Consider the following 12,507-nt stretch of genomic DNA (forward strand, 5'->3'; position numbering starts at 1 on the left):
TTCTGAGTACAACTTCAATCCCACGTGTTGATTGGTCGAGCTGTTAGGCTGCGGACTGCGCGAGTGTCTGAAGCAGTGGTTACTTCGGCGTTATAAATCTGTTTGTCTTATAGCGCATGTCGGCCAGCCTGCGGCATGAGCATCAGTGGTCTTATTGTGGCGTTAGGCTGTGCTTTGTTTTCTTTCGCGAACGATGATGACCAAATCTGCCGATGGGTCACTTTAGACAAGCGTACGTGATTAATGCTTTAGTGGGTGAAAAGACAATGCCAGAACACATAGCTTATTTTGTCATGATCGTTTACCAACCGCAGTGATCGCTGTGTAGAGGCACCCTATTGGGCTCATAGAGGAAGCTAAAGCAGGCATAGCATAGCTATTTCAAGTCTACTAGACTTGGAATTCATGAGAGCGATGCCGGTGGCTGAAGCAAATAATTTATGAATGGTGCTTAGATGCTTCGCTGTTAGATTATGTTGGCCGCAAAACTATAAATATGATATTTTACAATTCACGCTTACCCCAGATGCCGCTGCTTTTTGTCCAATCGTAACCAATAGAGCCAAAATAGTTCAAACACGTACAAACACCGCTGCTGATGGTGCACGTCGCATTTTTGGCCAGCCAACATACATTTCCATATAGTGTATTCACTGCAACACTGAAAAGCTACAGAGTTGTTCTCCGACGACGTTAATGAACTGACATCACGTAAATATCTCGGAGAACGAGCCGATTTATCGCCAAATAGTTCCGCAGTACGTGACGGCCACGCGGGCTTTAGGCTCCTGCTCGCACAAGCCAGATACGAAGAAAGGACGCAGCGCCCCTTTTCTGCTAGCCCGATGAAATGGTCTAACGTCCTTTGACGGCGAGCAGTCTACGCACCGCACAATTGGCGCTAGGTAGGTAAGCCTACTTTTCATACTACAGGCAGATGGGCAACAGAAACCCTGTGGCGCTCACCAGAAATCCTTCTTTAAATCCAGGATCTGGTGCTTCCAGAAGAACCAGAAGTCTGGGAATCCATGTAACAACAGGACCAGAGGCTTGTCTTGATTTCCGGCTGATACATAGTGCAACGTGGTGTCCTGTAATGATTAAAAGAAAATTTGAGCCAGTGGACGCGTGGTGGCACGAGTCCACTTTTCGAAGGCGGAATGTTGTGGCCCTGCCCCACTCTGGCATAGCCTTCGCAGTTCAAGTCATTGAAGAAGGAACGGGAGCACAGCGGAGGCCGTAATTGAGTGCCAATAACTCCCATTCTGCTGAACGCATTGAAGTACTTTTTGCGGCGTAGTTTTTTTAAAATAGCCTATTTTCACTTCAAATGCCGTTCTCCGCTTCGAAAAATAAGTGGTTCAGGGTCCTTTTAATGACTATGGCGTTGCCATGTTAAGCTCGAGGCAACGGCCTGTATCCCAGGCATGGGGGTTGTATTTCGATAAGGGCGAAGTGCAATAAACCTCGCGTACATTGATTTAGGTGCACGTTAGAGAATTCAAGTTGGTCGAAATAATTGTTTGTAACGATGCACGCCCACTACGGCGTGCATCGTAATAATATCGTGGAGGTGGCACGTAAAAAACTCAGAATTTAGTTTTTATACATGACATATCCGAACACTATTCAAGATGGCGGCACTCAATGGGCAATGTACTTTTCTTGTTGTAATAGCACTCTATACCTGTAACGATACCATCAGGGAGATTGATCAAAACAGTGAGCATGTGTGTGCTGTTTGTACACCGTGATCTAAGCACTTATGCCAAGTATGCTATGTTGTGCATAACATACTTCACGCATGCGAAAATTACTAACATATAAATGTTATCTAATAATCGTCTAAGAAACATTCAACTAAAAATATCGGGAGTAATATTTTGTTACGCGAAAAGATGTTGGATTTCATTTATAATAGGAACAATACGCGTTTCTCAAACTTGTGAAATGTTTGTGGTTCGAAGACGACGCATGTTTTTACGCTTGCGTAATTTCACAAAATGTTCGTTAAGAGCCCATGAAGAGGAAATTACACGTATCTCCTTACAATGCACGACCACCAACCAGTGTTGTACACGTTCCTTTAAGACAGGAACGAAAGCTCGTTCCTTGCCAATATTGAAACGAGTTGCCGTTACAAGTTCTTTAATGCGAAAGGAACGCGTTCCAGTTACACTTCGAACATTGGAACGTGTTGTTACATTAACGTTACATTTTATAATTCTTTCATTAAAACATAGTGTCGGAAAACCCTGAGGCGAAATGAAATGAGCAATTTAAAACTCACATCAAACTACGTATATTATACGAATTTGAACATCGCCGGCGGCATATTATCCGGAAATAAAAACAATCCAAAGAAACGCTTCTATAATAATTTTTGTTCAGGGAGCACCGGACGTACTCCCGATATGTCGAACTGCAACTTTGGTGCTCGTCTGCTACAAGTGCAACACATATGGCAATTCCACTTCGGCCTTCAAATGCGCAGTCAGGATACTGGGCTTCAGATGTGCACATAGAAAGTTACTCACATGGACCAATATAATAAATTTCTTGCACACGAAACCACTTCGAAATAAGCAATACATAGGCGTTTAATAAATGATAATTCCATATTGCACTATGAGTGGGTAAAAGAAATGTTCAGAATACATATCCGCAATATAGTTAAGTCCCTTGTTTGAACTGAGCAAGGGCTGCATCTCGATGTTGGTGCCGGACGGACAAACCCGGTTTTCAAGCGAGCTTGTATTGCCTCACAAGTATTGACGGTGGTAGTGGTGTCACGCTAAAACCCTATTGAAAACGTGTCGAAAACTCGCCTCTCATGCCCTTGGTATATGCCAAATTGCATGGAAGGTACGAATGTATGACTAAAATGACTTATAGGTCATGACATAAATAACAACACATGCTCGCGAGTTACGCCACGATTAACAATAATAAAATCATGTGTGGCGCATACCCACACTGGATATGCGTGTATGAGCCACGGACAAGAATGAAAGAAAGAAAGGAAGGGAAGAAAGAATGAGAAAGAAAGAAAGAAAAAAATCACGTGGGCTCATACCGGCGCCGCACATTTCAGCTCCGCTCCCAGAGTAGAGCTGGTGCGGGGAAAGCTGCGCGGGCGCCAAATCACGAAACGCGCTCGACCAATCAGGGTCGTTTAGTGTGTCACGGGAATTGAAAGGAAAGGGGCTTGGCGCGCGCTCCGCCGGGCTTCCCTCGCCTCAGATCAGTTTCGGCGTCCGGATGGGAGGGCCGCGCGTGGTGCGTTCGGCCGAGGAGCAGGCTGCGTTTGACCAACGGCGCCGCGAAATCGCTGGGGAAAGGGCTCGTCGCCGACCTGCCGATTTTAGCGTGAGAGCTTCCGAAGCCAAGGCAAAACGCTAGCCAGGAGCCGCGGACCCCAAGTCGCGGAAGCGCGATGTTGAGGCCAAACGTAAATGGAGAGCCACCGACCTTGAGTTTAGGGCAAACGAAGCGGAACGCCTGCGACAGCGTCGTCTGGCCACAAGCTTCCCTTACCCCCATTTTCTCGACAGGAGAAGGGCTGGTGATTTTTTCGTTAGCACTTCGTTGGCAATGTTGAAGAGCCGATCCCCCGAAGCGCTTGGGGGTACTGCCGTGTTGTACTTGAGGAAAACTTGGTTCAATCCCTCGAAGTTCTTCATCTGCGACAGAGGGTGGTCAACTGGTACTAGCAAGTACCGCGGCAGCTCATACTGTGCGATGGCTGGAAGGGTTCGGTGCCCGCGAGGACTTCCCATCCGCCGCGTATTCTCTCGAGTGGCGCTGCGATCCTGACGTCATGATTCCTTTGCGGCAGGCCGGCATGGAGGAAAGAAACTACAGGAGGGAGCGTCACGTGACAATCTTCAAGTCTATAATAAAAAAGAACAGAGAACTCACGAAAAAAATGTCCCAAAGTCACGTGACAGGCAAGGGGTAGTTCTTTGTGCCTCACGTGGTCTCCCATCAACCCTGCGTGATGTGCTGCGTACGTGCGTGCGTTTGTTCAATGCCGTGGAACGTTTACAGAAGGAACGCCATTCCCTCTGCCGTGGCTTCGTAAGCATAACGAGTTACCGTTACAGTAACACCAATCCTTATTGGAACGGTGGCTGTTCCTCTGTTCCTCCCAAAAAGAACTAGTTCCAGGAACGCCGTTCCGTACAACACTGCCACCAACCATCATCTGCTGCGAACGTCTACATAATCGAAAGCATATCCTTGCACTTCGGTCCTGTCAATGTACACATAACGGGCCGCGCATGGGGCGAACTATTTATAGCGAAGAAAAACCTACATCATATTTATACGTAGCGCAAAGAAACTTGTTACCTCACCTCAAACGTGATGAAGTCGTGACCACCCAGCGCCGGATCTTGGAGGCATTCTGGTTCCTGGCGTTCTCTAGGCTTCAGAGCGGCTCTTCCTTTCAATAAAATCAGGATGCCAATCTGAATGAGCAGAATAGCGGAGCGGACTGCCCCAATGGTCAACAGGAGAACTGTACTCAGCGATCGGCGCAATGCATCGAGCAGTGCCATACTACAGGTACTGTCTGGCTGTCAGTGGTCAGTTCGCTCACAGGTTGCGCTCGAGAAGAGGAGCGGAAGAAATCTGAGCGCTGCTGTTGACAAAGTTTTGACCTTCGCGCGTAATGCACGCAACGCGCTTGGCTTCAAAAGTTTGTATTGCCGACACCCTGGAATATTTTGCACGCTGTTTTTGTGTGCCTTGGTAATGTAGTCTATAACAAGCAGGCCGGGATCTATAAAAGCATTGCACTCAGTCTAATGTGCGCTACAGGTTTGCTGTCCGGTTGAACACCTGCGATTGCTCGCCATTCGGAAAAGATCGATGTGAATAATTTTCTGCTCTCGACTTCCCTGTTGGAGGCGACGCAGATGGTCAGGTTTTGCGGATCTCAGGCAACGTCGGCCGACGTGCTGCGAACGAGGAATGTGTTACAGCATATCGATTGCAGAAGAAAAAGAGAATGTTGTAGCTGAATAAGACGCAAGTAATTTTATTTGTGATATCTGAACTAAAAATGAGGACGATCTTAACATCGGCTGGCAACGCAGTTCATAGTTGTGGCACTGAAGTTTTGCTGACTCGCAGTATCAGGCAACGTCGGTGAAATTATAGCGCATGAATACCTGAATATTTCAGTGCAGAATTTTCCTTGAATGTTTTGAAGTATGTGATTTAAAACGAAAGGCAGAAACATTCACTGTAGTAAACTTAATCAGTGCTGGATTTTCAGATATTAAGGCTGCCGCTAAGCTATAGAATACGTTGGTGTATCATTTTCCACTTCGGGGTTTCTATATTTACACCGAATATTGTTTACTCAAGCGTTTCATTTGTAGGTATAGTCGTATATGGCATTCCAATTGTCGCTTTCAATTGAACCAGTGACATCATTTTTAGCAGCTCGACTGAGTTACTCAGCCATCGAGGCTAGACAGAACATCAACTCGCTAATTTTATATTCTTCCCAGAGTTATTGGTCACAGGGAATAATATTATTTTTATACACAACGTGTTTCACGAGGTAGCGGACGTCACCACTATATAATTCAAGGAATTCTAATTTTCTCACGTGCACACAGACAAATAAGCCCCTAAAACGCATTCATAATGGCTGCAAGTCGGCTACGTAGATATTACGATCATTCGAGAAATTGCACAGCTTCCTCAATGACGTTGTGCAGTCTGTTGCTCCATGACTCCACTTCGAAGTATGACTACACAAGCACGTTTACTGCAAGAATGACATCCTTCTCGGCCCTAAACTTATCACCCAGAAATTTGTAAATAAAGCGGAGTGATTGCTGCGAAGTTGATAAATTGTAAGTTTCTAAAAAAAGAAATAATCGGGCCTTCTAGATGATGGGTCGAGAACGTAGCGTAAGAAATTATTCCGAAGGAAGTTGTATTAATTTAAAGATCTCCCGTGAACGATGAAAAAAGCGTAGGCAACTGTTTTCGCGAACCTATAACCGCGTGCATTTATTTAGACATGTGCTAATTAGAGCGTTAGAAATAAATCGACACGCACGCTGAGATCAGCGCTCTCTATGAGAGTCCACTGAAGCAGGGCAAGATACCAACACAAAACATTTTGCAGGAACGCGAGCATTATCAGTGTTTTTGAAATGTAAGCTCTACGCAGAGAAGGAGAGGGGTCACTCAAAATTTACCCCGATACGCATGAAGATAGAGAAAAGAGTTGAATATGCAAACCAAAAACTTCAATACATGTATTGGCGTACGCCTCGGCTATGTAATATCAGCATGCGCCGTCTTCACAAATTTTGTCATGTCTAAAATTCCGGTAACCGTATTTTTCAATTGCCCACCTGCTGATAAACAAAGATGCATAGTGTCATTCACCGCAGTCTAGGAAGCTCTCATGGATCGCTGAGATTTTTCTCTCGTAGCTTGCAAGAAACAAGATACCTTAACTGCTGAATCCGCATCATTGAACACATTGAAGATGACACCCCCGTCACCTCTTGAGACAAATGCGCGCATGTGTACCCATCTTCGGGAGTCGTCTGGCGCGGCCAAGGTGACTGCTGCTGCTGTGGCAGGCCGCCATATTGATGGTGATGATGACCTCGACACTTGACACATACCCACTAAGTGGCATTGCTGAGAATCCCGTCCAAACGAGGTATAACAGTTGCGATGGCTTTGGCATCTGAGGATTTAACGCGTCAATGGATACAGAGGGGAAAAATAGAGGACATGAATTACCATGGACGTACTGTAGCATGCACCTACTGTTCGTGCTAGTTGGGTAGCATCTATAGGTACATTTTAGCAGCTTGGCGGAAGGTAATTCTATGTTTGAGAAAGTTACGCCGCTAGGGGTACTTAATGGGGTGTAATAAAATCGTTTGGGAAACATGTCCCATAATATGTTTGCCGCCGTTTTACCGCGGCATTGTATATGACTAAGATCCCGGCATTTCTTCGTCTCCGCAGCCAAAGACTCAAACAATCACAGCGGGAGGCACATGTCGCGTGCTGGGTTGCTTGCGACTCGCCTCCGCTCGCCTCTGCTAGATTCCACAAGATGGCGCTCGTCTCTGCGCATCCGCGGCAGCGGCGGCCATGCGAGGGAAAGAAACAAAATAACTGAAAGCTCGCCTTCGCGCATTACGTCACCGCACGCGTTTCTCAGTAAATATTACGGTTGCATAAGCTGCAGTTGCCGTGAAGCGCAACTGAAGCATACGAAGCAGAGAGTGACGTAACTACACTTTCATATGTAAAACAAGAACCCGCCTAGCAACTGATTTCACTTGTGTTCTTATGGTGTTATGGAAACGCCAAGCATAGTTACGACTCCCGAAGAGCAGCGTGAACACGATGAGTAGCGACGGGAATAGGGACGTCGATGTGCACAACGGCGTCGTGCTCAGGCAGGCTCAGGCAGGACCTAGGCAGGACCTAGGCAGGACCTCGTTCAAGGCTACGTCGCATTGGTCTATCGGATCAGTTGATACCAGAGCTTCAGCGGCCAACCACCTTCACAGCGTGGATTGGAGCCCATTCTTTTATGCAATGTTTCATTCTAGATAGTACTTTTTTATTTTAGTTCTTTTTGTTTAGTCTAGCTTTCATCCCTTACAGTGTAGAAATTCATCTTGTGGGTATGAGCCATGTTTTGAGGACGGCAACAACAACAATAAACACACTGCCCAGGCATTAGACATAACATATAGTGAACCTTTATTTCGTGCGGTAGACTGTGACTTCTTTCAGCGGAACCCTATCTGGGAATGCAATCAGGAACCTTTCATTCTGTAAAAAAAACTTTTAATTCCTCTTGTCTGCCAGTGGTGCTTGACGTTCCACGTCATCGACGTTACTCGAGAAAGCAACATCATTCTGATGTGTGAGTTTTGCAGCATGGCAGAAGTGCAGCGTACGCCGTATGACTTAGGCACTGTCACGCTTGTGTTCGTGTGAGCCATTGCGTCGACGTTCCCTGATAGTGAGATGCTTCATTCAGCATCTGGACAAACTAAGGGGCAATGTGTACGCAAACACATCCGCAACTGAAACGCTATCCATGCGCAAGCGCGGTGACACCACCAAGTTTTCATCGTCTCGTATGGAAATGCCAAGCACTAATGCCATTCGGCAAAAAGCACCAGCCTAAGTAGGGACGTCGATCGAGGACTGGGTCTAACACTAAAGAGACTACGGAGCTTCGCATGTAATCCTTCCAAACTTTGCGACAATTGGGCCACACACTCTTCGCCTTATCCATTCACACAAATATGTCTCAAGCTACCAATATTATAGCACATGCTCTCGCACTCTCCTACCGGAACTGCCGGTTTCCTGAGGAATTTTTCAAAACGAACTACAGGTAACGGCTTTCTACTCCAGGTACCACTTGTATGTGTGGAAACTGTAGAAGCAGTTTTGGTGTTTTGTCAGGCACATCTTCGATCGGCCTCAGCAGTGCTCTATTATACGGTTACACGGCTCCAAGAGTCGAGGAAACCACCACCTGGTCTCCGCCGTCTACACCTTCGAGGAAAGCAGATGGCTACCCAGCTACAAGAGAAACCGACAAGAATGCAAACAGATGGGACGGACGCGAATTTCGCAACGACATCGGCACGGCCCTACGATGCTAACAGCGGGAAAACAATCAAAAACCAACACATTGAATGGCTGCAAGTCGGACGCAAGAGAAAACAAGCATCGGAACCCATAAAAGCGCACAGCGAAATGCCGAAACAAGACCCTAAGCCCACACCGCAACCGTCAAAACAACGCAACCAGAAGATGCCGCCTTTCCCAACCGACGACTTTAAGATTGTCTACAGGCTACAAGTCGGACTCGACTAATCGAAATGGAACCTAACCGCAGTCACCCGCGACATCGACGATCCAGCAACCTCATGCAACAGGACTTCCACGATAACGTTCGAGTTCAGACGCAGAGGATAGAAAACGTCATCATTGCGAGTACCACCGACACTGAACGTGCAACCAAGCTCGAAAGCATAACGACCATCCAGTTAGGCAGCACCTTCTTCAAAATGAACCCCCACGTCAGGAATCCCGACGACGTGAGCAGAGGCGTCATCTACGGTCTCCTGCAAGGTACCAGTAGTGCCGAAATCGTAGCTGGCCTCAGAGTCGATCCGAGATACACAGTTCTCGGCGCACGCATGCTCGGTCGATCGTGCATGGCCGTCATCACTTTCGACGGGCCACACGTCCCGTACTACATCACCTACCAAAGCGGGAACTATCGCTGTAAGCCCTATTGAAAGTCCGTGCAGTACTGCCGGACGTCTGGTGCCATTGGACATAGACAAGACATCTGCCCCAGTACCATAAAACACTTCTGCTACAAGTGCGGACAAGACGCAGTACTCGAGGATTACGAATGCCTACCCAAGTGCAAAGTATGCGATGAAGCACACGAGACCGCCGGAAAGTAGTGCAAGAAGAAGTTAAGACCCAACCCACCACCTTACCAAGTGAGACAACAGCAACTTAACAAGGCGAAAGTCCGAGACAGACATTGGAGTTTAAGCAGCGATGACGAATTTCCGAAGCTAGAGAACCCGTCTACAAGCTCGGGGAGCGCACCGCGATGCCATGCCCGCCGAAGCAAGTCTAGGTCTAGGTCTATCGTACCATCGAGGTCTAAGTCTGGCACGAGATCCCGAACACGCTCCGTTCAACGAGTCAACTATGCTGCTGCAGCGTGGGGTTACTCTCACAACAGGAGCACTTCGGGTTTCTTGACTGCAGACACCGCGGCGCTCAGGGCTCTGGAGAACATTGTTCGAAATCAGCAGAAGGCGCTACAAAGCCTTCGCGACCAGATCCAAAACCAAGGCGCCGTCATCGACAAGCTCACGCAACTATGCCAAGAACGAGAAGAAAGTATACACAACCAGAAAGACAACATCAAGACGCTCACTCAATAATGTCAAGAACAGCTACCAGCTAAACAACAAGGCAAGAACCTCACGACACATTAAGTTGAAGCTGTCGTGGAGGAGAAGATCGTCCACGTCATTGAAACGAAACTCGAGGCTCTAATTGAATCGAAGCTCACGCCGATAGTTCAGTCCAAGCTCGAAGCAATCGTACAAGCGAAATTGCAGCCAATCCATACCCAAATCGGCAACGAGTTCACGACACTCAGCCACACCATGGCACATACAGACCAAATTAATGAGATGAAATCCCAGCTCACTTACTTCATAGCCCATGTCAAGAACAACTACATGAGTGAAGCGGAACTTGAGGAAAGGCACGGAAGGAAGAAACGACGGCAACACAGCAAGACGCCTTCCCGCTTGAACTCTCTTGAACGGGAGCAAATTAACGCACCTGTGATTCCTGTGGATGGCCACCCCTAACTGCAAAACGCCCATTTCGCAATCGACTTTCCGCATCTGGCACTGAAACAGACACCACTTGGCAAATCTACAAGAACATCTAAAGACAAATCAACCAGACATCATCGCCCTCCAAAAGACCAACACCAAAAAAGTTGTCGCAGTTTCACCTGAAAGGTGAAGCATCAATTGCGATAGCAAATTTGAAGAGAGCTATACGGAGTAATGATAGCAGCTTTATCAGCTGTAGAAACTTGGACATGCAGCAGCACCGGCAACACGCAGAACTGTTGTCGACGCCGTCGGCCTTTTGCCCGCGTTCGCTCAAAATGCGTGCGGCGTTGGTGACTATTGCCGGAGCCTCTGATATAAATAGGCACTTGGTGCCGCAGCTAAACGTCGCCTCCCTTCCCTCCCCCTCCCCCCACGGCCTTTCGTGCGTCGGAAGAAGGCACGTTTGCTCTACATATATGGTGATTGTAGAGGAGGAAAGAGACGCCTACTTCTGCAGCCCTTAAGGGAGCACAAAGCAGAATGCGCGTTTGTTCGCCGTGCGTTCACTCCCCGTGAAAGCGCGCGTCCCTCGCGCCCTTTCACTCGCACATACAGCGTTCGGCGCGCGGTGACGATTTCATCTCCATTGACGTCATACGGAACCTCACGGCGACGGCGACGGCAGAAATCTGCTTTTGAGTGTCCATATAATTGCTATCGCAATAAAAAGTTAGGCTTGCAGGATACAACTCCCTAACCATAACCACAAGAACCGCCATACTTCTCAAAAAGACAATTACGGCCCAAGAACACAGGATAGAAGAAACCACGATTGAGAACACTATCGTGGAAATCATACCCCACCGCAAGTGGTACCAAAGCCTCTACGTGGCGAACGTATACAGCCCACCGCGAGACCAGCTCGCGGACTACGATCACTTCATCCGCGAACTCCGAAAGCGCACAAGAGGCCACCGGCTCGTAGTCGTAGGTGACTATAACGCCACGCACACCGCCTGGGGCTAGGCCACCACCACGAAAAAAGGCGCGAGAGTCCACGATGCCACTCAGCAACACGGAATCACGTTGTGGAACGATTCTCTCCAGCCTACGAGAGTGGGAAACAACTTCTCAAGAGACAGCAACCCCGACCTAACCTTTACGCGGGACCTGAAGAACGCGATCTGGACCTGTCTCCCCAACACTCTTGGTAGTGACCACCACATCGTTCAACTCGACATCGAGCGTGCACGTCGACTGGTCATGACTGGCCTGACAAGACTAACGGAAGGGAATGCCTTCAGAGGCAAGCTGGACTATTAAACCACCATATCGGACATCGACGCCTGGCTAAAACAGATCCTGGATACTACCGAACGGTTCACAAAAATCATAGAACTTGAAGACGCCACCCCGCCATAGACACCCACCTACTCCACCTCTGGGAGGCCAGAAGGGCCCTATTCAAGAGATCGAAGAGGCATAACCTCAACACGCAACTCAGGAAAAGAATCGCCCAATCGACAGAACAGTCACAAAAATAGGCTTAACAGCTAGCGAGACACCACTGGCGCGCCATCTGCGAAAAGCCCGCGGACGAACTTAGGGACTTTGTTTCTTTGTGGCGGTTGTTTTTTTTTTTCCTTATTATTCGTGGTATTCTTTACGCTCTCGTGTTTGTTTGTTTTTAGAGGGGGGGGATATTTAAACGTGTACTTGTTTATCTTTCTCGGATGACCGCTTTTCACCATCTAACAAATGTCATCACTCAGCGCAGGACGCGCCTACATGTGTCGAAAGTTTCTCGAATGATATCGATGGTTTCATTCGCAGTCTGTTGTCAGCGAATGTTGTGTAATCTGATTGCACATAGGCGCAACGGAAAATGTGCAGTACTTTTTGGAAGGTACGCAGGCACCAGCGATTACCCTGGAACCTTCGATGACTTATCTATAAAGGGTGACGCGCTTCACCTGCTGATCAGATTTTCGACAACCGCCGACTCTGTTCGCCGCTATCGTTGTCCTTTGAGTGTAACCTATTTTTGTGTGCAGAAGTTCGCCCTATAAAAAGCTAGTTTCTTCATATACAGTATCTTTGC

General features: G+C 47.7%; 1 protein-coding gene across 1 annotated transcript in view; it reads right to left on the reverse strand.

Annotated features, from left to right (window-relative positions):
• The window catches only part of LOC119459188 (epoxide hydrolase 4-like), a 52,231-nt gene extending 47,669 nt beyond the window's left edge, over positions 1–4,562 (reverse strand). The window contains exons 1-2 of the mRNA XM_049671624.1: positions 4,359–4,562; positions 967–1,091 (exon numbers count right to left, since the gene is read on the reverse strand). Of these exons, the coding sequence (XP_049527581.1) occupies positions 967–1,091; positions 4,359–4,562 (329 nt within the window). The remainder of the gene's footprint in view (positions 1–966; positions 1,092–4,358) is intronic.
• Positions 4,563–12,507: the final 7,945 nt, after the last annotated feature.

The sequence above is a fragment of the Dermacentor silvarum genome, chromosome 7, assembly GCF_013339745.2.
Source record: "Dermacentor silvarum isolate Dsil-2018 chromosome 7, BIME_Dsil_1.4, whole genome shotgun sequence".
Lineage (NCBI taxonomy): Eukaryota > Metazoa > Arthropoda > Arachnida > Ixodida > Ixodidae > Dermacentor > Dermacentor silvarum.